The sequence below is a fragment of the Lissotriton vulgaris genome, chromosome 4_1 (assembly GCF_964263255.1).
Source record: "Lissotriton vulgaris chromosome 4_1, aLisVul1.2, whole genome shotgun sequence".
Classification (NCBI taxonomy): domain Eukaryota; kingdom Metazoa; phylum Chordata; class Amphibia; order Caudata; family Salamandridae; genus Lissotriton; species Lissotriton vulgaris.
Window position 1 is genome coordinate 1,101,387,263 of NC_141691.1, and position 24,695 is coordinate 1,101,411,957.

Genomic DNA, 24,695 nt, shown 5'->3' on the forward strand with positions numbered 1-24,695 from the left:
GCCCTAGGCCCGCCCCAGGATGGCAGAAGAGTGTAGACAGAGCCAGTTGAATGGGCTGCACCATGTGGCGAGCTATAAACGGGGGATGAATAACGGAGCCCCGGGGAATTGAGGGGCCCGGTAAGAACAATGAAGAAAGAAGACCCAGGAAGGGTCAGAAAATCAAGCGAGATGCCCACATCAGGCCGAGTACAAAGACTGCAACGAACCAATTGAGCCTGGCACTGCCGAGGACAGTGGTGACGTCATATCGCAAGCAGAAACATCGACAGAAGTAAGGCTCCTGGAGAGACAATCTACCGCCCCTAGTGCCGGCCGCAGTGGTAGAGGCCCTTACCTCGAGTCTAGAAGAGAAGGAGGGAGCCCTGCCGATCCTGCCGAAGAGTCCAAGGTGAGCGAGGCCCCGCGATTGGGAGACCGCAATAAGGCCGGCTGGGACGGAAAGCCATAGCTGACGCTCCTTGGGAGAGGTGAAAAGTGCGGGAGAGAGGGATCGCGAGGCCTGTCACCAAATTATTGTAAACCTCCACGGGCTCGAGGCAGGGAGACAGTGTCCTTCCGAAGAGGTGGAAGATCAACAGCGAGGGTGAAGGGGGTCATTGGTAGCACACAGGAGTGCCTAGAGAGGCCCCAAAAGAAATATCAAACACGCTGGCAAAAGGGGGGGGGTGCCCAGTGGGGCGGCCTCCCGCAAGAGACTATACCAAAGAGAGCAGTGCACCATACCAGCCCCCCCACCCCTCCAGAAAGGGCCCACAACGGGGCCCCAGCTAAGGGATAGAGGCTGGAAAGCCCAGAACAAGCAATTAACTCAAGCCTAGGAATATCCCCCTGAATCGGTCACGTACCAGGCACAAAGTTGAGATTAAGGCAGGGCAACGATAAAAGGGGTCCCCACTCCAGCTCTGGGAAATAAAGCTGGGAGCCGAAGAAGCATAGGGGGAGTCTGCCCCACAACAGTCCTGCTCAAATATTACGACAACGGGGAACAGAAAGAGTGACACCACGAAGAGAGGACCCAAGATGAGTGCTTGGAATCCAACCCTGCTGAAACCTATTACCACAACTCAAACACAAAGCCTTCTGGGGGCCCCACCCCCAGTGAAAATTTAGGGGTAAAACAGTGAAGATGGTATGAACAGCCTAAGGAATGGTGCAGCACGACAAAGACAGAGCCCCAGGATCACTGTGAATAACCTAAGCTAACGCAGGGCCAAAACACCTCTAGAAACAACTAACACAACAGGGGCAAAAGCTGGGAGAGCCAGCATAACTGAGAAAAGCGAAGGCCCTGCACAACCAGGCATAGGCCTTGGGAGCACAACCGGGACCAGAAAGGAGAGTGCACTTATTCTACAGTAATGGGCAAAGACAAAGACCCCAAACCTCCTAGACAAGGAAAGATAGATCGATATACCAGGGTGATCACCCCACCTCCAGAAGGACCACCACCGCCTCTCCAAGACACGCTGACATTGCTACAAGCAATCCAAGCATCCAGGACCGCCCTCGAAGATAGGATAGAAGAAGTATGCTCAGAAGTCACACTACTGAGGCAAGACCCCTGGAACCTCTCCGAAAGAGTGACAGAATCTGAGACCTAAGTAACCGAAGCAGAGGACTCAATAAAAGACCTTCAGGAAGGTTGTGACATAACTGCAAACATCGGGCTAGGATATTCTATGGCGTATTGAAGATGCTGAAAATAGGGCACGGAGAAACAACTTACACTTTGTAGGATTCCAGGAAGGGATCGAAGGGGCGAGTGTTCCAGAATTCCAGAACTCCTGGCTAAAAAATATCATCCCCACGGACAAATTCTCTGCATGCTTCCTGATTGAGAGAGCACACAGGGCACAGGGCACCTCCTCGCGCATTAAAGCGAGATTTCAGAATTTTTTGGACGGATACATGACCCTAAAGGAAGCAGGTGATTAGGCGAAATTAGACATGAAAATTTACGAATCAAAATATTTCAAGATTACTCCAGAGAAGTCCAGCGCCAAAGGGCGTACCAAATCCAATGCATGCTACTGTTCCTGGCGAAATTAAAAGTGATATTTATGGAGAAAACCTACTTTTTCCAAACACCAGAAGAGGCATGGCCCGGGGCTGAAGAATGACTAAACCTCCGGATGCCAGAGGGATCACAACGAGAAAGCTACTGCACATGAAACAGACTTTAGAGCCAAGGGCCCCCGGAAACGGAAAGGAGTATGGAGCAAAGGAGAACACGCATGATGGGGGCAACCCCATACACCTTTAAGGGAACAGAAAGACATAGACAGAGGACACCGGCCTGAAGAAATCTACAAATGAGACAAATCCACAAACTACACATAGAGCCAGTCAAAGGGAATCGCAAACAGATCCAGAAAGTAGGGAACTATCATCTGAAGAAGAGACCCAACACCCACTAGCAATCAAATAGCTACCTTGGCACAAGACATATTTATTTATTTATTTATTCATAAAGTTGTATATATATATAGACAGAAAGGCCCCCAACACAAGAAGACGTACCCTACTCAGTTTGAAAGAATCAAGGAACTACCACATGCCCCGGCCGTGGAAGTGAAGGTTGTGCATCCCCTCCTTGGAACTGTAGTGGGACTATTTACCAGAGTCCACGCAAAGGTGACGGGCTCCTGAGAGGGCCTGAGACATTTTTTTTTTTACTTTACTTTCTGTATATACAATAATTCTAATGCTGTGGGAGTTTGAACTGATAGAGTAAGTTAATACGGGGGTGGGCGACAGACCTCGCCTTCTCCTCAAGCACACAAATTGGACAAGGAAAATGGGAACGAGTATGAGAAGGGGTAGGCGGGAGGTGCGTGTGTGCCAGTTGGGAGGGGAATGGACCAGTTAGGTTAATGTTTCAGTTTAGTCGCATGGATTATAGAGAACGACCACCACAGAGAAAGCTGCTTAGCCATGGAGTAATACTGCATACACCCCAGATCGTCAAGCGAACAGACCAGAGACTTTGGCGACACAGCTAGATAATCACCCTCTCACCTTGTTAACTTGAAATGTAAATGGCCTTGGGGATAAGATTGAAAGGGGTCTAGCTGCAAGGTATAATAAACTAATACACCCAGACATAGTGCCACTCCAAGAGACGCATCTGCACGGCACAACTTTGTGCCGTGCAGATGCGTCTCTTGGAGTGGCACTATGTCTGGGTGTATTAGTTTATTATACCTTGCAGCTAGACCCCTTTCAATCTTATCCCCAAGGCCATTTACATTTCAAGTTAACAAGGTGAGAGGGTGATTATCTAGCTGTGTCGCCAAAGTCTCTGGTCTGTTCGCTTGACGATCTGGGGTGTATGCAGTATTACTCCATGGCTAAGCAGCTTTCTCTGTGGTGGTCGTTCTCTATAATCCATGCGACTAAACTGAAACATTAACCTAACTGGTCCATTCCCCTCCCAACTGGCACCCCCATATCCTAGTCACTCCAACATAAGTGCCCTATGAATCTGTCCATGTACGGGAGAGGTGGAAGGGGGGGTGATTTTTTAAATAAATTTTGCCACTCCTCTAGATCCCGATGTGTAGCCTGCATGGGCCAATACTGCGTATGCTCCTCTGACAAGGAATAACCTTGTCAGAGGAGCATACGCAGTATTGGCCCATGCAGGCTACACATCGGGATCTAGAGGAGTGGCAAAATTTATTTAAAAAATCACCCCCCCTTCCACCTCTCCCGTACATGGACAGATTCATAGGGCACTTATGTTGGAGTGACTAGGATATGGGGTAAACGCAAATTGATCCTTATCTGCGTGTATGCCCCGCCGAAGCTACAAGCACGTACACTAATCAAGGTGACAGAGATCCTACTGGATTCCCCAAGCTCACTTCACGTGATAGGTGACTTTAATGGCATTATGTACACACCTATAGATCGTATGGGGGGGGGGGCAATATCAGTCGGCCACAACCACACCGCTGGCACGCTTCATAGACACGATGGGCCTGATAGATATATGGAGACAGAACAACCCACGGTCTAAACAATACTCTTACTACTTGGGGGCCAATAAAGTCTATTCCAGATTAGACTACATATTCCTCCCGAAGTGGGAGGTGAGGAAATATCCCGCCAGGGGACTGGTCCGATCACTCCCCACTAAACATACAAATAGGATGTAGAAATAGAGATACACACCCGCAGTGGAGACTTAATGCATGGGACCTACAAAAGGGGACCCTACAACAAGGCATAAGTGCAGACACAAAAGTCTTCTTTACAGAAAACATAGGCACAGTAGACTCTGGAGTCACAATATGGGAGGCATACAAAACAGTCCTAGGAGACTGAGCTCAAAATCGCATAGCTAGCTAGCTAGATAGATAGTTGTATTTATTTCCACAATTAAAATTATTGCAATTCGTACAAAAAAGAAGATAAAAAACATTTTCAGTTCTCAATTTAAAAGAAGAAAGAGAAACGCAAGTTCATATCTTACACAGCAAGGGTTCATGAGTGGTATCTGCCGGTAGAATTGAATTAATCTTAGTCAAAATCGCAAAAAGGATGGAGCTGGAAGACTTAGCAAGATTATAAAAACTAATCCTAGCTCTAGAGGAACAGAATGTCAAACAGAGGGACCCCTTAGTAACTAGACAGCTGGCCGCACTACAAGAAGAATATAAAGACACAGCCCGGGAAGCTGCCAAAACACAGGCCATAGCTCCCCTCCACTGATTAGACGACATAGGGGACAAAGCTGGGAAACATTTAGCATGGCTTAGTAGAAAAGAGGTGTAATCCAGATGGATAGATCGTATTACAGACGTACAGGGACTGGCTCACGCTAACGATGACCAGATAGTGAAGACCTTTGCTACTTACTATAGGGACTTCTATGAAACCCACCCCTGAGTATCCCGTCTGAAATCGAAGACCGTCTGACTGAGTTCACTACCCAACACTAGATGCTACGGACAGATCTGGGCTGGAGGGGGATGTTCCATTATGGAAGTAAATGCAGCCATGGCTAAACTATGCCTGGGTAAGATCCCAGGACTCAATGGCTTACCAGCTGAGTTCTACAAGCGGTGCACTGACCTCCTCAGTCCCCGCCTATTGGCTCTTTTTAAAGACGCATATGACGAGGGCCTACTTCCGCTACACCTACGCATTGCCAAAATTGTACTGATACATAAACCGGGAAAACCTAAAGATAGATTCAAATCCTATCGCCCAATCTCCCTTCTTAATATGGAGGTGAAGATACTGGCAGCCATCCTATCCACAAGATTAAGCAGCGTCATACCGACATTGGTGTATTGTGATCAATCGGGAACTATTGCCTGTCGGGCAACCTGATGGAATCTCTGTAGAACTCCCAATTGGATGATGGCAGTAAAAAAACGAGACATCCCACATCTACTATTGTCATTGGATGCAAATAAGGCGTTCAACGCTGTACATTGGCCCTTCCTTATTTGCCCTCCTGACCAAATTTGGTTTGGGACCATAGATTAGGAAAGGGGTGGGGTTACTACATAACTTTCCTAGGGTGACAGTAAGAGTGAATGGGTGAACTTCTCGCAACTCTCCCATAGGGCATGGGACAAGACAGGGGTGCTCCCTTTCTCCCATATTTTTTGCTTTGACAATGGAGACCCTAGCCTGTGAGATCTGAAACCACTCAGGATACATGGCTTTAGAATAAGTCCAAAGGACACCATGGAGGAGAAGATTTCCCTTTATGCAGATTACATTCTCCTATTTGTTACACAACCTGAAACCACAATCCCCACCCTCTTTCACACAATAGATGTATACGGACAAAAGTCGGGCTAAAAAATAAACTGGCACACATCAGTGATCTATAGCCCAGGCCAGGGAACTGACTAGCCCACTCTTCCATGAGACTTACTGATAGCGACCAACGGACTCACATATTTAGGAATATTCCTTACCGCGGACAGTGATCTATGTCGCCAACATAATATTAATCGAATATTGACGAAATTTAGAGAAGATGCCCAAAGATGGAAAACACTGCCCCTCGCCATGCTGTGACGAGCAGCTATGTTCAAAATGATAACCCTTCCGCAATTCCTATATGCATTACAAAACACACCTCACTCCCTCCCACGAACACTATTTTGTGAAATAGAGACTGAACTATGCTCGCTCTTGTGGCTGGGGAAACATCTAATAATTGCACTGCACACAATGCAAGGAAACTATTATGCTGGGGGGATATCACTGCCAGATGTGGAAGCATATTATTGGGCAGAACACCAAACCCCAATCAATGATTGGATACATACAACAGGCAATCAACCGACATACAGATTAGAGAGAGAGGCTATGCAACCTCGAAGATTCCTGCATTACCTCTACGGATGTAAGGTCTCCCGAGAACTGCTTCAAGCCACGCAAACCACTATAGAGGTATGAGGTAGCGCAACTAAAGCAATGGGATGGGACCCCAAAATCATTAGGGAAACACTATTGTGGAAAGGAACCTGGCTAAATGAAATGAAGGGGATATTATAGACAAAAGGCACTCTGAAAAGCTTCCCCGCTCTACAGACTGAATTCTCACTTTGTCATCCCAGTTCCTCAAATATGCCCAGTTAAAACACGATTGGCAAGCGGAGAACATAGATGGGGCCTTCCTGCTGGAATATGCACCACTAGAAGGGCAACTACTTAAGGAACACCTTACGATTAAGGCAGTTTCGGTCACATATAAAACACTAAATAACAACGCGCCGGATAGGCTAGGCAAACTAAGGAGTACATGGGAAAAGGACCTGGGCACGATGAAAGACATGAATTGGGAGGCAGCCCTGATGCACCCTAGAGAAGTTGCAATCAAGTCACGACTGTGTCTTATTCAATATAAAATCCTTCACAGGGCTTACAATGACTGGACAAGACTGCATAGGATTGGGCGAGCACCGGATTCAGCGTGCCATAGATGTGGAGAGTATGTGGGGAATTTCGGTCACACAATTTGGGGTTGCCCGAATATACAGACTTACTGGAAGGGAATCATAGGAGAACTTAATAACGTAATGAAGACGGACATACACCCCTGACCCGAAATTGTTACTACTAGGAATCGCGAATGACATAGACAGAGATAGACCACAACTGCTACTCAGCTCATTAAGCCTTGTGGTAGTGAAAACGGACATTACTAGGCAATGGGAGACACAACCACGCTGACGCTTCACTAATGGAGAATAGGAATGGACATGTACATGGTCGCAAAGAGGTCACATACAAGGCCAGAGGCTGCCTGAAAAAATTCAATAAGATATGGGACAGCTGGAGGAAACACTATGGACTAGACATGATGCATAATACAAACTAGACACATCACAAAAGAAGTAACAGACACTGATACACCTAACACACAGAGAGGTAGTGATGAGTTGAACAAATGAGACACAGACTTTGCACTGAAGTTATGGTAAAAGAGAGAAACCCTTTTGGAATTGCTCTAATATGTATTTAACCAAATTATATATTATGTATGAATTTATTGTGTGTAAAATGAGCTCCTTGAAGATGGCGCCGTATGATACTGTGCGGCAACCATTGTGTTTTGTTACTGTTTAAAGAAAAAACAATAAAGATATTTCCCCCCAAAAAAACACTAGTACCAAGACTATCAGATGCTTTGTGGTTTTGTAGAATTCCACAGGGAGTCCATCATCCCCTGGGAACTTTTTTTTTTTTTGAAGGAAAATAAAGTATCTTTATCTAAACCAAACAAGAACAAATCGACAAAATCCAACATACACAACTCAAAATATCACTTTTTAAAACTTCCAGAACTTCTGTCATTAGAAAACTAGAAATGCGTGTGTTTTTCACAAGGTACTTTAGGATATGTCGAAAATCACCAAACAAAACACCCGCAATGAAAACGGTGCGGGAAAATACAGGGAAAGGTTAATTCCGGAGTCCTTGGGGAGGGTGATGCGTTGATTCTACTTCACGCAGGAGAAAAGGTTGCTTCGGCTCCGCCTGAAAAGGGAAGCGATGTGTCTTAATTCCCGATGGCTCGGATCTGTGGATGTCGAACTTGGTGCACACTGGTCAATGAATGGAAAATCCAGGCTCTGCAGGTCGATGCGGTGGTGACCCAGGAGCTTCGTAGAGTTCTGCATGCCGCAGACAGGTGAATCTTTCATTCTTCCAGTCGAAAAGCAGGGCCTGCGTCGGAGTCGGAGCCGGCGTCTCCTACTTTGAAGATTCAGGACTTGGGCTTCAGCGGTTTCTTGGGCCGTTAAGAGGCGCGGCGTTGATTTTTACAGGTGCACCTCAGTGATGCGTGTGTGTTTTGACTGCACAGCACTTTCCAGTGAGAAAAACAGTGCTGGAAGGGCTTTGCGTGGATTTTCGCCAACAGGAACACCGAAACACCCTCCAAGGGCCCAGAACTAGAATTTGCACCACAAGGCAGGTCACAACTCCCAGCAGTGGAGTTCAAGGATGCTGTGGGTCAAGACTTTGTGTCTTCTCAACAGGAGGCAAGCTCTACATCAAGCCCTTAGAGAATCTTCTCAAGCAGGATACCAAACAAAGACCAGTCATTTTCCTCTCCAAAGAAAAAGCAGCAACTGCAGGCCAGCCCAGCAAAGCAACACACACTGCATTAACAACTTAGCTGCAGCATAACAAAATAGTACATAGGATACAGGTTTTTACCCCAACCCCTAATTGCAACTTAACATGAGTATTCAAACAGAGAGGTCCTGTAGACAGTGCAATCATTAGAAATGTCCCTTACCCAGAATCATGTTATACCATGTCAGGATGTTCCAGCAGGTATGCAGTCAATGGTGACCAAAAGTCCTTGGGCTTCCCAGGGAACATGCCTGTTGCCATGCCATCTATTGCTATGGATACCTTGTCCTCTGTAATGGTGAGTTCCTATATTTCCCTTTGCATCTGTGTTAATTTTGACATGGGTAGTAAGTTAATTAAGTAAGTCTCTTCATCTAGTGAATCCTGTACCACAGAAGTATATTACACAGAGTAATTAGCCCTGAAATTCCCCAAGGTTGACTTGGAGATTAGTCAGTAAGTCAGAACGTGCATTTTGTGGGACAATTGTTCTAACTGAGTCCCACTGTGTGAGTTAGAGCGTCAACAGACTACCTGTCTTTTGCCTAATTTCATAGTGCTGGATTTTTCGGCACGTGATGTAAGGAAGGCATTAATGTCATACTTTGCTTGAGTCAGAGCAAGACCTGGGCATGTTGTGCCTTAATCCGCTAATTGTATTCGTAGTGTAAACTAAAGAAGAAAAGCATTTCCTTCAAGAATGGCAAAGCAATCTAGCAACTAATGCATGTGTTTTAATGCGATATAACATTCCAACTATATTAATACGCTCACCAATTTCTATGGAGAAATGCAAATGTTACTACATTGGAACATATGAATGTAAGTATCTATTTCACATCTCGCTATTTTCATTGTCAATAGATGTTATATCGCATTAAAACACATGCATTAGTTGCTAGAAGTTGTGCACCAACAATAAAAAAGGCAGGTAGACCACGAAACTCACTGGTTCGGGTCCAGCATTAGCAAAGTAAAGAATAGCTATCACCTGGAAAATGCTTCAGATGCCTGCATTAAAACTCTGGGAATTAGACTTGATGAAGGGATGAGGCTCAACAATTATATAGAAAAAATGCAAATGATTTTTGATTTATGGGATCTAGCGTTAACAAAGTGAATTATCCAATGAGATAACGCTATAGATTGCTAACACACACCTAATTAGGAAAGACATTTCTATAGAAAAAATAAGTAGATGTTATGTGAGCTACAATAATGTTTGTTGATGTGAATGTACCTGACAGTATATAACAAGCATTTGCAATGCAATAGGTCTCGCATTAGGAAAGTGTGAGCTATTGGTATTGTGAATGACACTTTTTTAAATATGTGTTGGCTTTGAAAATATATAAATTAATAGCATTGTTATTCACAAAGCCAATAGCTTACACTTTCCTAAAGCGAGTCCTATTGGCTATGGCAATGCTTATTGGTAGCAAGCAAGGACAGTGCTGTTGTGGTGCTGACTGATGCTGTTGTGGTGCTGAGTGATGATGTGGCTGGGCTGAGTGATGTGGTAGTGTCCCAGAGTGATGTGGTAGTGTCCCAGAGTGATGTGGTGGTGTCCCAGAGTGATGTGGTGGTGTCCCAGATTGATGTGGTGATGTTCCTGAGTGATGTGGTGGTGTTCCATGAGTGATGTGGTGGTGCCCCTGAGTGATGTGGTGGTGCCCCTGAGTGATGTGGTGGTGCCCCTGAGTGATGTGGTAGTGTCCCTGAGTGATGTGGTGGTTTCCCTGAGTGATGTGGTGGTGTCCCTGAGTGATGTGGTGGTGTCCCTGAGTGATGTGGTGGTGTTCCATGAGTGATGTGGTGCCCCTGAGTGATGTGGTGGTGCCCCTGAGTGATGTGGTGGTGTCCCTGAGTGATGTGGTGGTGTCCCTGGGTGATGTGGTGGTGTCCCTGAGTGATGTGGTGGTGTCCCTGAGTGATGTGGTGGTATTCCTGAGTGATGTGGTGGTGTCCCATGAGTGATGTGGTGGTGTCCTTGAGTATTGTGGTGGTGCCCCTGAGTGATGTGGTGGTGCCCCTGAGTGATGTGGTGGTGCCCCTGAGTGATGTGGTAGTGCCCCAGAGTGATGTGGTGGTGTCCCAGAGTGATGTGGTGGTGTCCCAGAGTGATGTGGTGGTGTCCCAGAGTGATGTGGTGGTGTCCCTGAGTGATGTGGTGGTGTTCCTGAGTGATGTGCTGGTGTTCCTGAGTGATGTGGTGGTGTTCCATCAGTGATGTGGTGGTGCCTTGAGTGATGTGGTAGTGCCCAGAGTGATGTGGTGGTGTCCCAGAGTGATGTGGTGGTGTCCCAGAGTGATGTGCTGGTGTTCCTGAGTGATGTGGTGGTGTTCCATCAGTGATGTGGTGGTGCCTTGAGTGATGTGGTGGTGCCCCTGAGTGATCTGGTGGTGCCCCTGAGTGATGTGGAGGTGTCCCTGAGTGATGTGGTGGTGTTCCTGAGTGATGTGGTGGTGTTCCATCAGTGATGTGGTGGTGCCTTGAGTGATGTGGTGGTGCCCCTGAGTGATCTGGTGGTGCCCCTGAGTGATGTGGTGGTGCCCCTGAGTGATGTGGAGGTGTCCCTGAGTAATGTGGTGGTGTCCCTGAGTGATGTGGTGGTGTCCCTGAGTGATGTGGTGGTGTCCCTGAGTGATGTGGTGGTGTCCCAGAGTGATGTGGTGGTGTTCCAGAGTGATGTGGTGGTGTCCCAGAGTGATGTGGTGGTGTCCCTGAGTGATATGGTGGTATCCATGAGTGATGTGGTGGTGTCCTAGAGTGATGTGGTGGTGTGCCTGAGTGATGTGGTGGTGTTGTGTGGCGTGCAGCAGTGTGAGGCGTGCAGCAGTGTGAGGCGTGCAGCAGTTTGTGGCGTGCAGCAGTGTGAGGCGTGCAGCAGTGTGAGGCGTGCAGCAGTGTGAGGCGTGCAGCAGTGTGTGGCGTGCAGCAGTGTGTGGCGTGCAGCAGTGTGTGGCGTGCAGCAGTTTGAGGCGTGCAGCAGTTTGAGGCGTGCAGCAGTGCGAGGCGCAGTCCAAGAAGATACCTCTCACAGCAGACACTTCCCAGAGTATGAGAAGAGGCTGTAAACACAGCTGATAGTTAGCTTCCAAGGGCCAGCCAATGAGAGCAGCGGGGAGGGGGGGGGCTTCAGGACAGAGCACTGTCCCACACCTGGGATGCCAAGGGGACAGAACTAGTGCTATTGAAGCATGCCAACTGCACAGAGGGTATGCTGTGCCCTACAAATACCCATGTGGATGGACACTGACGAGCAGAGAGCACCAGAACAAGAGTTTGATTGGTGAACATCTTTAAGAGATGTCTCATTTAAAGCGATGCTGTCCATCGATCACCGGGTGTCCTTCGGAGAGCACGGGGTTATCGCTGCGTCTCCTCGATATGGCGGGAAACCTACGGAGAGCTGGCAAGATGGCTCAGCGAGGTAATGCTTGCCACTGTGCTAACCCACATGGGCTCAGCAAGTTAAGCTTGCTGCTTATATTTGTAGTCTTTATAACACAATCCAGGGCTGCTTTATAGAGATGCAGGCAACTTCAATGAAGCACATAACAACATAAGGTGCTGCTCTGAGTGGTGCAGCCAGTGCAGTGGCACAGGGGGCCCAGCAGTGCCAGGGGCCTGCACTGCCTGCAGTTTATTTAAAGGGCCAACCATCCTTTCTAAATAGGGTCTGAGACTCTTCCGGTACAGAGGCCGGGTGTATGGGGCAGAATGATTGACAATAGCAGAGAGCCGCACTAATGTATGATTGGACGAGTCAGTCACCCAATTAGAACGCACCTTGCATCTAGCAGCACGGAGACACCAACAGGCCTAGTAGTTCTGGGGGGGGGGGGGGTTGCTGCCTCTCCGGCTGCAAAAACACAATCAAAACTACCCCAGAGCTACAAAAGCACCAAAGACTGTAGCTGCGCGAGAAAGAAGGATGAAAGCTGATGGAGAAGAGAGGAGAGATACAAAGCAGAGAAAGGAAGGAGGAAAGTTGGAGAGAGGGAAGAGAAACTGAAGGAAGAGACAGTGAGAGGAACTGCAGATGTAACATAAGAGGAAAGGAGAAAAGACTGGAAGAACACAAATAATAGAAGGACAGATTGGAGGGACAAGAAAAGGGAATAAGCAGATATCAAGGCGAAAGGAAGGAAGTGGGAAATTTAAGTGGAGAGAAAGAAAGAGAGGGCAGAAATCAGGAGATTACAGATAGAAAGAGAAAAGGTGAGCTAGAGCGGTGGGAGAAAGAGGAAACTAGGACAAGATGGGAAAGATAATTTTAGGGAATGGAGCAGAGAGAGGAAAGGGAGAAAAGTGAAAGAGGGGGTGAGAGTTAGGAAGAAAAGCCAAAGTGACAGATAGGCGGGGGGGAGGGGATGAGGAAAGAGAGAAACGAGATAAGACTAAACGAAAAGGACAGGAAGGAGCCAGAGAACTAGGGCAGAAATAAGGATGCTAGAGAGAACTTCTGTGAAGTTTAAAATGGTGATGTGCAAACTCACTTTTCTTTCAAGCACATTTGAATTTTTCAAGGAATGTGATAGCCAAAGGGATCCAAAAACTTTGAAATGTCTTGAAAATCATACTTCATAAAAAAAAAAATCACAATTTTATCATTGTGGGAAAAGAAAAATCCACGGCTTAACATAAGTGCCAGACTCAAAGAATTGATCAATGGACAGTTTGAAAAACAGGAATGAAAATGGTGGGGGAAAAATAACCACTGAAAAATAATCAAACTCATTTGCCACCATTCTTTACCATGTGTTTGGACACAGACACCAAAAACTGTGTCCAGTCGGGGGGCGTGGCTTCGAGGGCGAAGATGGCGGACGCGGCTCTGTAGAGCTCCTGCCGGCCCGATCTTTATCCGCTAATTTATCCTTGCCCTGAACCCTCTTCCTTCACTACTGCTGTTGAGGCGCTTGCTGGTGACCGGTGGAGCACGGTGGTGTGGTCGTTGGAGCTCTGGACCTCCATTGGCGCATCAGTTGGAGGGTGAGCCTGCTGGGCCTACTTGCCGCGTGGTGAGCCGGGACCTCAATTTTTGTCCCGCCCGCCGGCTGGCCTTGGACGCCGGGCAGACGGCGAGCATCTGGGCCCGCGAGGTTGGGGCGGAGTCACCGGAGGTGGAGGGACGACGCGCCCTGCTGCTGCGTCCTGCGGAGTGGTGTCCCGACGAGGCGACAGTGCGGATCCGACAATCGCCCCGTTCGTACTGCTCTAACGGAGTCGAGGGGCTTGCTGAGCTGACTGGAGCGGATGGACTGGAGGCGCCATTTCGGCGGCCCCGCTCTGGACTTGTGATTGGCGACTACTGCGCCTTGGAGGAGCGACATTGCCTGGGTCTCGGCCTGTGTTTTGGCGGACTGGTGGCGTGTGGATACCGAGAGGCTTGGTGTGCTCCGGACGCCCCGGCCGGGACCTAGGTGGTAGACATTCGCGCGGGGCGACCCTGCTACAGGTGCGTGTTGCCTGGCTGCTGCCGCCATGACTAGAGGCGGGGGTGGCACAGCCGCCACTAAGACGGGACCTATTGATAAATTCACTGGCTCTGGAGGAGGTGCCGGGGCGGCCGGTGGGGGCCAGAATGCTGGACCGGACAACGCGGCGCTGCTGACGGCCATTACACAGTCCCGTGACATGCTGGATGCGAAGATCGGCGCGGTGGGTGCCGATGTGATGCTGCTGCGTCATGACCTTCGCAATGCGGTCGCCCGCATCACTGAAACGGAGACCAGGGTCACGGCGGTGGAAGGAGACGTTGGCGCCCTCAAGAAGAAGGTTGCCGATCTGGAGCAGACTCAGCGGGGCCTAGCACTTCGTGTGGAAGACGCCGAGGGGCGGGCGCGGCGGAACAACCTGCGCTTTGTTGGCTTTCCGGAGGACTGTGAGAAGGGGCCTATGGACGCTTTCCTATCCCGGTGGCTGGAGAGCTGGCTACCTCCGGACACCCTGTCGCGCTGCTTCGTGGTGGAGCGCGCGCACTGCGCCTTGTCGCAGAAGCCGTCGGCCGGGGAGCGGCCTCGCCCGATCATTGCCCGGATCCTCAACTTCCACGACAGGGACGTCATTCTCCGTGAGGCGCGGCTTAAGGACACTCTGCTCTATGATAATCATAAAATCATGATTTTCCGGGACTATACCAGACTGGTCCAGCAGCAGAGGCATTCCTTCCTGGCAGCCAAGGCCAAGCTGCGAGGCCTGAAAATTCAATACTCGCTGCTCTACCCGGCCCGCCTCCGGGTGATCTTCAACTCTAAGACCCATTTTTTCGATACTCCGGAGGCCGTCTTCAGATGGACCGACGAGGCGGTCAGACTTCGACCACACGTCCAACCGGGGTTGCACTCCGGGTCATCGCGCAGCTCATCTCAGGACCGGAGCGATCGGCCGAACAAAGGGAAACGGCATCGCAAGTCTCGCTCAAGACGGAGGTCCTTGTCCCGAGACCCCCTTCTGGGGGACACGCAGCCTGATACCGATCACTCTGGCAAGGACCCCTGATCATCGTCCGCTGACTGCCTACTCCTTGCCTTTCATCTGTGGCCGTACACTGCGGCGGCTGCACTTTGGTCGGTGGAACAAACATTGGTTGGTGCCATGCTCTTTGGCGAATGCTTGGGACCCTTGCGGACTAATGCTGTTTTGTGATGCATTGCTTCTGACCTTGATGTATGCTTGAGGGGGGATTTGGGGCACGTTCTATGGGCTGCCTCCTCCTGTTGGGACTGGGGGGTGGTTTTGGGAGTGTGTCTGGTTGGTTGCAGGGGGGCTAGTTGGGATCCATTGGCATGGCTGGCTTTCGGCGCTATGTTCTGGGCCTGAAGTACCGTATGCCGCGACAGATACTTCATTGTTTCTTGAGGTATAGGGGTGGGGGAGGGGGGAATTGGGATGTTGGGTTGCTTGTGGGGTGGGTCTGGTTACGAGGGGTTGTGGGGTTCGGGGTTGTGCTCTGTGGGGTGCACGTGCTTTTTGTGATCTTTGCAACTGGGGTGTTGGAGGCCTGGGTCGGGAGCTGGGGATTGCGGGAATTGGCTCATCGTGGCAATGGCTGATGTTCCACGGCTAGCGTCTCCTGGCGCTTCCATGCGTATTCTGAGCTGGAATGTTCGGGGGCTCCTGGACAAGATTAAGCGGGGGGCTGTGCTTCGCTGGGCGAAGAGGGACCTGGCGGATGTGCTCCTTCTTCAAGAAACTCACATGTTGGGCACTAAGGCATTGAGCCTGCAGCGCTTTGGCTTTCACCAGGTGTTCCATGCCGGGTTTACTAGGGGCTCGAGGGGGGTGGCCATTCTTATCCACAGACGGTTGGCTTACACTCATGAGCGTCAGTGGCTCGATCCTCAGGGGGACGATTTGTGTTTGTACAGGGGAAGATTGGTGTGGAGCCTGTGGTGTTTGGTAGTGTGTATGCCCCTCCCCCGCTGCAGTGGACCCTTGCGGAGCGGTTGTTTGCCCTATGGACTGAGCTCCCCCGTTCCCTGGCTGTGATTGGTGGCGACTGGAATGATGTGGTGGACATGGCGTTGGACAGGCAGAGGGGACAGGGGGTTGCGACTGTAGCCTCCCCTACACGGTTGGGTGCCATGATTGATGGTCTTGGGTGGGTGGATGCTTGGCGGGCACCTGCATGCGGAGAGGCGGGAATACACGTACGTCTCGGCTGTGCATGGTTCCCTCTCGCGCCTTGATTGTGTGTTTGTACCGGGGGCCTTCCTCGACAGGGTGAAAGGGGCGGCGATCCGGCCTCGCGGGCTGTCTGACCACTCCCCCATGGCGGTCCAAATTGATCTTTGTAAGGCGCGCCAACCGTTCCGGTGGCGGATGTCTACATGGCACCTGCAGCGTCCAGACTACTCCCAGCATCTGCGCGGTGCGATCGCCCGCTATTGGCAGGACAACCTTACGGGGGGGTGGACGCGGTGACGGTCTGGGAGGCTATGAAGCCCACTTTGAGGAGTATAGATATCGCCTGGTGTGCTTCGGCTCGCCGGACTCGACAGGAAAGGATTGTTACCGCTGTGGCGCGGGTGGAGGAGCTGGAGGCGCAACACAGGGAAGTGGCTGATGATATAACGCTGCGGCTTCTTCTACAGGCGCAGCAGTCTTACTCCTCGGTCCTATTAGATGAGGCTCGCCAGGCGTGGTTGGCTACGCGTAGTAGGGTGTACCAGTGGGGTGACAAGTCTTGTACCATGCTCCACAGGCTTTGTCAGCAGACTTTGCAACCAATTACTCTGCCGGGGCTGTTGACGACGCCGGGGTGGCGATAACGGACCCTGCGATCCTTGCGCGCTATTATGGGCATCAGTATGCCTCTCGGGAGAGCCTTTCCCCCGACAGCATTGAGGGATACCTTGCGGCAGTCCCTCTGCTTGCTGTCTCCGATGAGGTGCGTGATGCTTTAGATCTCCCCCAGACGTCTGAGGAGTTGGGCGACGCACTGGGTCAACTCAATGTGGGTAAGGCCCCGGGGCCGAGCGGGTTCCCCAGCGAATTCTATAGGAAATTTCATCTGCAGCTCTGGCCACATTACAAGCGGGCGTTAGAGCAGGCGCGGGAGCGTGGCAGCCTCCCCCCGGACTGGCGTCATGCCGAAGCGCTTGCGAACCGCCTGCTTCCACACATTTCGGCCCTCGTCCACCCGGATCAGGCGGGCTTTATGCCGCGCCGGGCGACGAGACACAACATTCGGCGGGCTCAGTCCACGATCGACGCGATTGGGTCTTCCGGGGATCAGGCGGCACTTCTGCTGGCAGATATTGACAGTGCCTTTGATTCGGTCAGCTGGACCTATCTCTTTGCTCTTCTGCCGCTACTGAACTTGGGCCCGGTCTTTGTCTCCTAGGTAAAATTGCTTTATACGGAGGTCACCGCCTCGGTGCGTGTTTCCGGGGCGATATCCGCTCGGTTTCCTGTGACCAGGGGCACTCGTCAGGGGTGTCCCCTCTCCCCGTACCTGTTCGCGCTAGCTATGGAGCCACTGGCCGCCCTGGTGCGCCGAAACACGCTTTATCGAGGCTTTGTGTGGGGGGCAGATCACTCGGACCGCATAGCTTTGTATGCCGATGACGTGCTCTTCTTCATGACTGATTTGCAGCGTACGGGCCCCCGTATCCTTGAGTTAATGCAAGAGTTTGGTCAGGCGTCGGGGCTCTTTCTTAATCCGCGCAAGTCGACCCTATGGGTGTTGGGGGGCGACACAGTGTGCTGCCCATAGGCTGCATCCCTTCAGGTAGATGTCGATAGCGTGATGTACTTGGGCGTTTTCCTCTCTGCCTCGGCCTCGATGGCGTGGGATCGGAATGTTCAGCCGGTGTGGGATCGGGTCCAGATGGACGTCAGGACGTGGACACGTATGCCCCTTAATATTTATGGCTGGTCGGCCATCTTCAAGATGGTGGCCCTGCCTCGGCTTCTCTACCAGCTGCAGAACCATCCATTTAAGATCGACCCGTAGTGGTTCCGAAGTGTCAACTCTGTACTGGGCCGGTTTCTGTGGGCCGGGGGTGCCTCCAGGGTTGCGCTGCGCACGTGCTTTCTTTCTACATACTGCGGCGGCTTGGCGTCCGCGGATCTGTTGTCTTATTATCAGGCCTCCCACCTTCTGGTGCTTAACGAGTGGTGGTATGGGGACCGTAGTGATCCGGCCTAGGCTCTGGAGCATTCTCTGATGGGTGGCGCCTTCCTCCACACCTTACTGTACTCGGCCAGGCGGAGGAGACTGCTGCCAAAAGTCACCCAGGTGGTCTTCGCGGTCTGGCGACAAGCCCTGCACCGTATGGGTTGGTGGGGTAGACTGACGGCCGAGACTCCGTTATGGCGTAATGGCTTGCTCCCGGCGCTGGCGTCTCTGTCCGGGTTTGGCGGCTGGGACGTGATCGGGATTTCGTCCCTCGGCCATGTCCTCACTGGCACTACGCTTAAGTCCTTTCAGGACCTTAGTTCTGAATTTAACATGCCCAGGTCCCAATTCTTCCGGTACCTCCAGTTCCGCCACGCCCTTGCCCCTAGCCTGGTGGGCTTAGAGCAACTCCCCGACTTTAGTCCCATTGAGGCAAAACTTTTTATGGGAGACCTGGGCGACAAGAAGGTCTCTCAGATATACCGCTGCCTGGTTACGCACTGCTCCCCTTCCCTCTCGACATTGAAGGCCTCTTGGGAGAATGATGTTGGCCCCTTGGATGAAGATGATTCGCGTGAGGCCCTTGAATCTCCCCGTGGTGCTGCTATAGCCATCCGCCTTCGCTTTATCCAATTCAAATACCGTCACAGGGCATATTATACTAGGGACCGTCTGTGGCGAGCGGGTCTTATAGCCGCTCCGGAGTGTCTGAGGTGCGGTACTGAAAGGGGGACACTTTTCCATACCGTGTGGTCCTGTGAGAGACTGACTAGATTCTGGGCTGGGGTTTGGGACTGCCTGTCGGAGGTGTTGGGGTGGGACCTGCCCCGTACCCCTAGGCTGGGCCTTCTTCATGTCCTTGAAAACATTGGGGGTAACATTTACTAACGTCACCTGTTGCTGCTGGGACTGGTGGTGGCCAAGCGGGATCTGGCCCAGGCCTGGAAGAGTGAACGTGCCCCCCCGCTTAGTGCATGGAAGGCAGGATTGGACTTTCTCATGGGCCTGGAGCAGCCTGTATTTGAAGCCCGGGGGTGTCCCCGCAAACATTACAAAATCTGGAAACGGTGGGCGGACTAAGGGGCCTGGCCCTTGACCCCCCCGATAGACATTGACGATGTATTGCCTCCAGATGTGGATCCTGTACCCTAGGCTGCTGGCCGACACCGCCTTTGCTTTTCATCTCATGTTGCTAAGCTGTGATCACGTGCACTGGGTTAGGGTGGGATAAGGGGTGGGTAGTTTGGGAACGGGGTTGGAGGGCGTTATTGAGGATGGGTGGGATGGGGGAGGTTTGGGGTATGTCATTCTAAAACTCTGGGTTCAATGCTGTGCCTTTACATATGTGTCATTGACAGTCTCCTCCTGACTGTGGAGGGCTGTACCGAATCTTGCTTGAACTCTTAATAAAAACGGTTTTGAAAAAAAAAAACTGTGTCCAGTCGATGCACCCAACCCTGCTGGGCAATACAAAAGGAAATGCTCAAGTGAATGCCGCACACAAATAAAAACAAAAAAAACTGTTAAAAACAGTTGCATCTCAGTTGTGTTCAGTGTACCGGACCGAATAAAAGCCACAAAATTTGCCAGCTTTAGTACACAATGCAGACCACAACTCACACTGCCCACCATGCTCTGAACAATGCTTGGATAATGTTATTTGGAAAAAAAGCCTGCTTGCACCACCAAAAAATGGAGGTTGTTGCGAGTTTTGCTGTGCGGTGCGTTCTGCAACCGGAGAATTTCACCGCTTTTCAGCATTTGTTTGCTTGATCATAAACAGATTTGCAGTTCTAATGTAAGGCTGGAAGCTCTGTAATGCACGGTTCTCTTTACTACTCTAGCAGAGTAGTAAAGAAAAACGAGCATTGCCAAAGCCAATAGGTCATGCCTTTGGGAACTATTGACTCTGCCACTGCATTTTTATAATGCAGTACATAGAACTGTCTTAAATTAGTTGTAGCCACTCTGCAAAGCTGCTGTATGCCAGGGTTACAAAACCTCACCAAAACAAATAGTTCCCATAGACGCTTCCTATTGGCTTTGCCAATGCTTGTTTTTCTTCACTATGCTGCTATAGTAGTAAAGAGAACCATACATAACAGAGCTTCTAGTCTTGCACTAGAAATGCAAATCTCTTGTAGCATGTTTTAAAGGGCTCATTGTTTCATAAAGACTTTGTACAGCTTATTAATGACAAACATTGATGCCGGTCACTGTCTTTGCTAAAGCAAAAGAGGGTTTCCACAATACGGTAAGCATTTTGTTATTTTCCCAGTAAGAGTGTTACCTGGTAAGTGTTACCACTTCTAACCACAATCAATAAGTGATCAGTTCCCCTGTTCAGTACGTAGCCCCTTTCAAGTGACCTGAAAAGGTGGTTATTCTCTATCAGCTGGTTCTCTCCTGGGCAGTATTTTTGGAATGGTAAGGAAATACTGAACAGCGAACATTAATAAAATATATTCTGTTTTAAGGAAATGCACTAGTTTACAATACGCTGTCATAATGAATTCCAAATAACATATTTTTCTATCCAGGGAAGGCACTTTGGTGTTAATGCATGCACAACATCGAAAATGAATTGTCGAATTCAAAGTGTGTCAGAATTACAAACTATTTTAGAGGCAGCTCTGCAGCACCTTAGTACATTTACAAAATATTATTTAGATGCCAAACGAGCATGGTGTTCGCTATATTTCAGCGGGAATGAATAAATCACTGCGTATGAAAGTGAAAGGGAGGAAAGGGATGGAGGGCTGGGAGATTCAAGAGAGGTTGCTGAGACAGAAGGGTAGAAACATAGAAGCGCAGGGAGAGAGGGTGACTTGGAAGTGGGACAGAGAACAAAGGGGGAAGATCAATAAAGGCTCACTAGAGCGAGGCCAACAAGTTTGTGAGCGCTTTCCTTTGAAGTCTGATTTAGCGGCTACCTTTGAAGTCTGATGCCGAGGCTCAGACAAATGGTGGTGTGCGAGCGGCTTCCTTTCAAGTCTGATGGGGGGGGGGGGCGTGGGGGGGGGGTGCAAATGGTGAGTGAGCGCCCGGCGCACATGCACTGGCCTTAATCCGCATTCCAAAGCCCTCTGGCAGGCTTTCCTGTAGCCCCTACATAATTCTCGCCTGAGCAATGCGCAAGCGCATTGGCTCAGCGAGACCTAAAAATGTACATCATGATCTCGTCATACTGCTTAGAATGATTATAACCTATGTGGTTCATGGGTCACAGGCTACTACCAATACAATGATTGTCAATTATGTGTAGGAAGTGTTTTCTGTTTAAAAGCAGAATAAAGAATTATAAACAGAAAAATATGCTACAATAGTATTATGAGCTTTGCCTCTAATCTCTGAAGCTAAAAAGCTTCTTCATCTGGCCATAACTCGAGGTGCAGTGATGCCTAAAATGACTGCTTGCGGGTTGTGTAATGTCCTACCTAAAAAAGGAAAAAAAAGAAAATGAACACTCAATTGGATCCACCCAGTTAAACTGAAGTCTAATATAGTTCTTTCTGTTGATGTATCTGTGATTTAAACGTGCACATAACTAAGTACGACCAATCTTTAATCTTATTTCTTTATCGTTTTATTTCCAATATTATTTCTGTTTTTTTAGATGAATGCGTTCAAATCCTGCACTTTGGAAATGGTTTTGTTATGGATGTCAGCTTGTCTTTATTACCTAGCAGTGGGGGTAAGTGTGCTTCATTGACATTAAGTTAATAGGTGAATGTGCAGCTTTAGTTTAAAGATGACTCGTAAGGCAGTGTGATGGTGTCTGGTGAAATTGGAAAAGGGGGATTGATTAGTATTCTCTAATTTTCATAAATTAGGATTTTTCACCCTATGTGAAATAGTTAAGCCGTTTTCATTCAGTCCTCTAATTTCCTACTGATAATACGTTGGCTGTGCCAGCCCACAGACCAGTTTAACTTTTCTGTTTTTGCTGTACAGGATACATTTATGGTTTTACTTGTTTTTGTACCGAAAGGGCCTAAAATGCAGACAGTATTTAGTTCTTCCTTCTGATTTGTGATTCAATTTAAAGTTTCAATTACATTTATGCTTTCCTTCAGACACAATGCTTAAAAAGAATATAGATAGGATTATAGGTTGACCTATTACTTTTTCCACTCTTAACCAGTCCGTATTCAGGACTCATTTTTAATTGATTAGATCCAGGCTGCTTTGTGTGCAATTTCCACCATGAGCTTCCAGTCCAGGGACTCGCTAGACCTCGATAAACCTATTACAGATTTATAAACAAATATACTACACAAAAAATGTTCCCAGCCTAAAATATGTTTAATTTAAAACCCAGATGTACAACCATTGCCTAACTTGTTGTTCGACCCACTTGGATTATGCTTTCTTCCTTTTCCACTCCTCTGCTTCTGGTAGAGGTTGGTTGTTTGTTTCCCCTATCCTCAAGAACGCCTAACTTGCTGCATTTTCTTATCGTTAATTCAGTGCCTTTTAATTTTAGCGGACCAGGCATTCTGTCCTCTCATTTTCAAATGGAAAAGCGAGACTTGCCCTAATTAGATTTGCAATGCAACATCTATTCATGGGATATTTAATCCTTCAGCCCCATGCATATGATGGAAATGTATAATGCATTAACTGAATTATAGTAATGTGTCATTCTTACATCGTTTGAATCGGGCCAGGATTATTACACTGTTGTATCTCAATTTTGGCTGGTTGGTTCTTGACTTATCTGCCTTACCATTTGTTTTCTCTGGACAGTATGATTTTTTTTTTTAGAGAAATTGTGAAAGAAACTTAGACCTTGATCTTTGGCACTGACATATAAATACCATAATGGTATGATGTGTTCCCTCAAGGTAAGTATGCCAGTGACAGAAAGCCTCTTAAAATGCTGGAAATCCTCTGTCATAAAGAGTGTTGTTTCGCAACATAGCAGCCAAGGTACTAGGGGAAATGTGCAAACGTATACAACTTCTCTTCTCTGTACTATGCCTTTGAGAAAGCATTGCACCAATCACACATGCAGCGGTATCTGTTTCCATCTACAAAGAGCATTGCAATGAGGACTTTGTAACATGGGTGCTGCAGTGAAAGCAGTTTTTAGGCACAAAACAATACCATCTTGTCCTTAATTATTCTAAAGAGACTGAAGTTGTGGTCTTGTCAATTGAGTAATAGGCAACACACCACTGGAGAACTAATGAATGGACTGTCTTTGAAAGTTTGCGAATCCCAGGATCTTCTGAATGTCCTTAACATTAGCTGGCCAGGGCCGTTCTGCCACTGCTTTTACTCTGACATATCTGTGTGAATATCATTGTTGAAAATTTGGAAACCGAAGAAAGTGAAAGAGAAAACCTCAAACTTATATTGTTCCAGTTTGGATACACAGAGTGTTTTCACAGGTGCTCAGTATTTTAGAAATATCGATGATGTTCATCAGATGTGTACAAAAACAATTTATCATCAATATAACTGAATAGGTATCCAGAATATATTGGAACACATCATTGGCCAGATGTTGAAAGGTAGCTAGGACATAACATCAACCACATGCATAACCAGATATTACTAATGCATATATTTATCTCCCTCTTCCATGTACTAGGTTATGAGGTTCTTGTAGGTCTGAATTGGAAAGCACCTTAGCCTTCTTTAGTTTGTTGAGGAGGATGGAAATGGTAAAGGGTAGCTGTTCTTGATGGTGAAGGCCTACATCTTTTCTTAATAGGTGCATGGTCATAATTCCCTGTTAAGCTTTGAGGTGATTATGAAGATTGAGGCACCTGAAGGAGGACTGTCGTGTAAATCTTTTTTTAGGTTTTCATTCACAAGTGTTTTTAAAGCTTCAGACTAATGCAACCCACAATGCGGGGAAGAACTGGCGCATATCTTACACATGTTCTGGACCTGCTCCACCCTACGTGAATATTGGGAGGAGGTCAAATGCATAATAGGAAAAGCAATAGGCGGAGAGATTCCCTGTACCCCAGCCCACTCTTTCCTAAGATGGTTCCCCCACACAGCCAAAAACAAGGTCACTAGGAGATTCCAAGACTTAGAGCTCATATTAGCAAAAAGGGAAATAACTAAACATTGGAAGTCGCTGAGGGGTCCCAAGACACCCACCTGAAAGCAGAGCTCCTATAATGGGCAAGGTGTGAAGGGTGGATTCCGATGAGGGAGGCCAAGAGAGAAATGCAAACATCAATCAATCAATCAAAGTACTTGTTGAGCGCGCTACTTACCCGTGAGGGTCTCAAGGAGCTGAGGGGAGGGGGTGCTGCTACTGCTCGAAGAGCCAGGTCTTGAGGAGTCTTCTGAAGGCGAGTAGGTCTTGGGTCTGCCATATGTGGGTGGGGAGGTTGTTCCAGGTCTTGGCGGTGAGGTGGGAGAAGGATCTGCCGCCGGAGGTCGTTCGTAGGATGCGGGGGACAGTGGCGAGCGCAAGGTTGG

The 24,695-nt window shown here is 48.8% G+C and overlaps 1 protein-coding gene across 6 annotated transcripts in view; it reads left to right on the top strand.

The window, feature by feature from the left end:
* Window positions 1-24,695, top strand: part of ELP2 (elongator acetyltransferase complex subunit 2) — a 1,268,509-nt gene that overhangs the window by 286,810 nt on the left and 957,004 nt on the right. For all 6 annotated transcript variants that reach the window (XM_086965323.1, XM_086965328.1, XM_086965324.1 and 3 more), the window contains exon 6: window positions 21,865-21,942. In XM_086965323.1, the coding sequence (XP_086821449.1) occupies window positions 21,865-21,942 (78 nt within the window). The remainder of the gene's footprint in view (window positions 1-21,864; window positions 21,943-24,695) is intronic.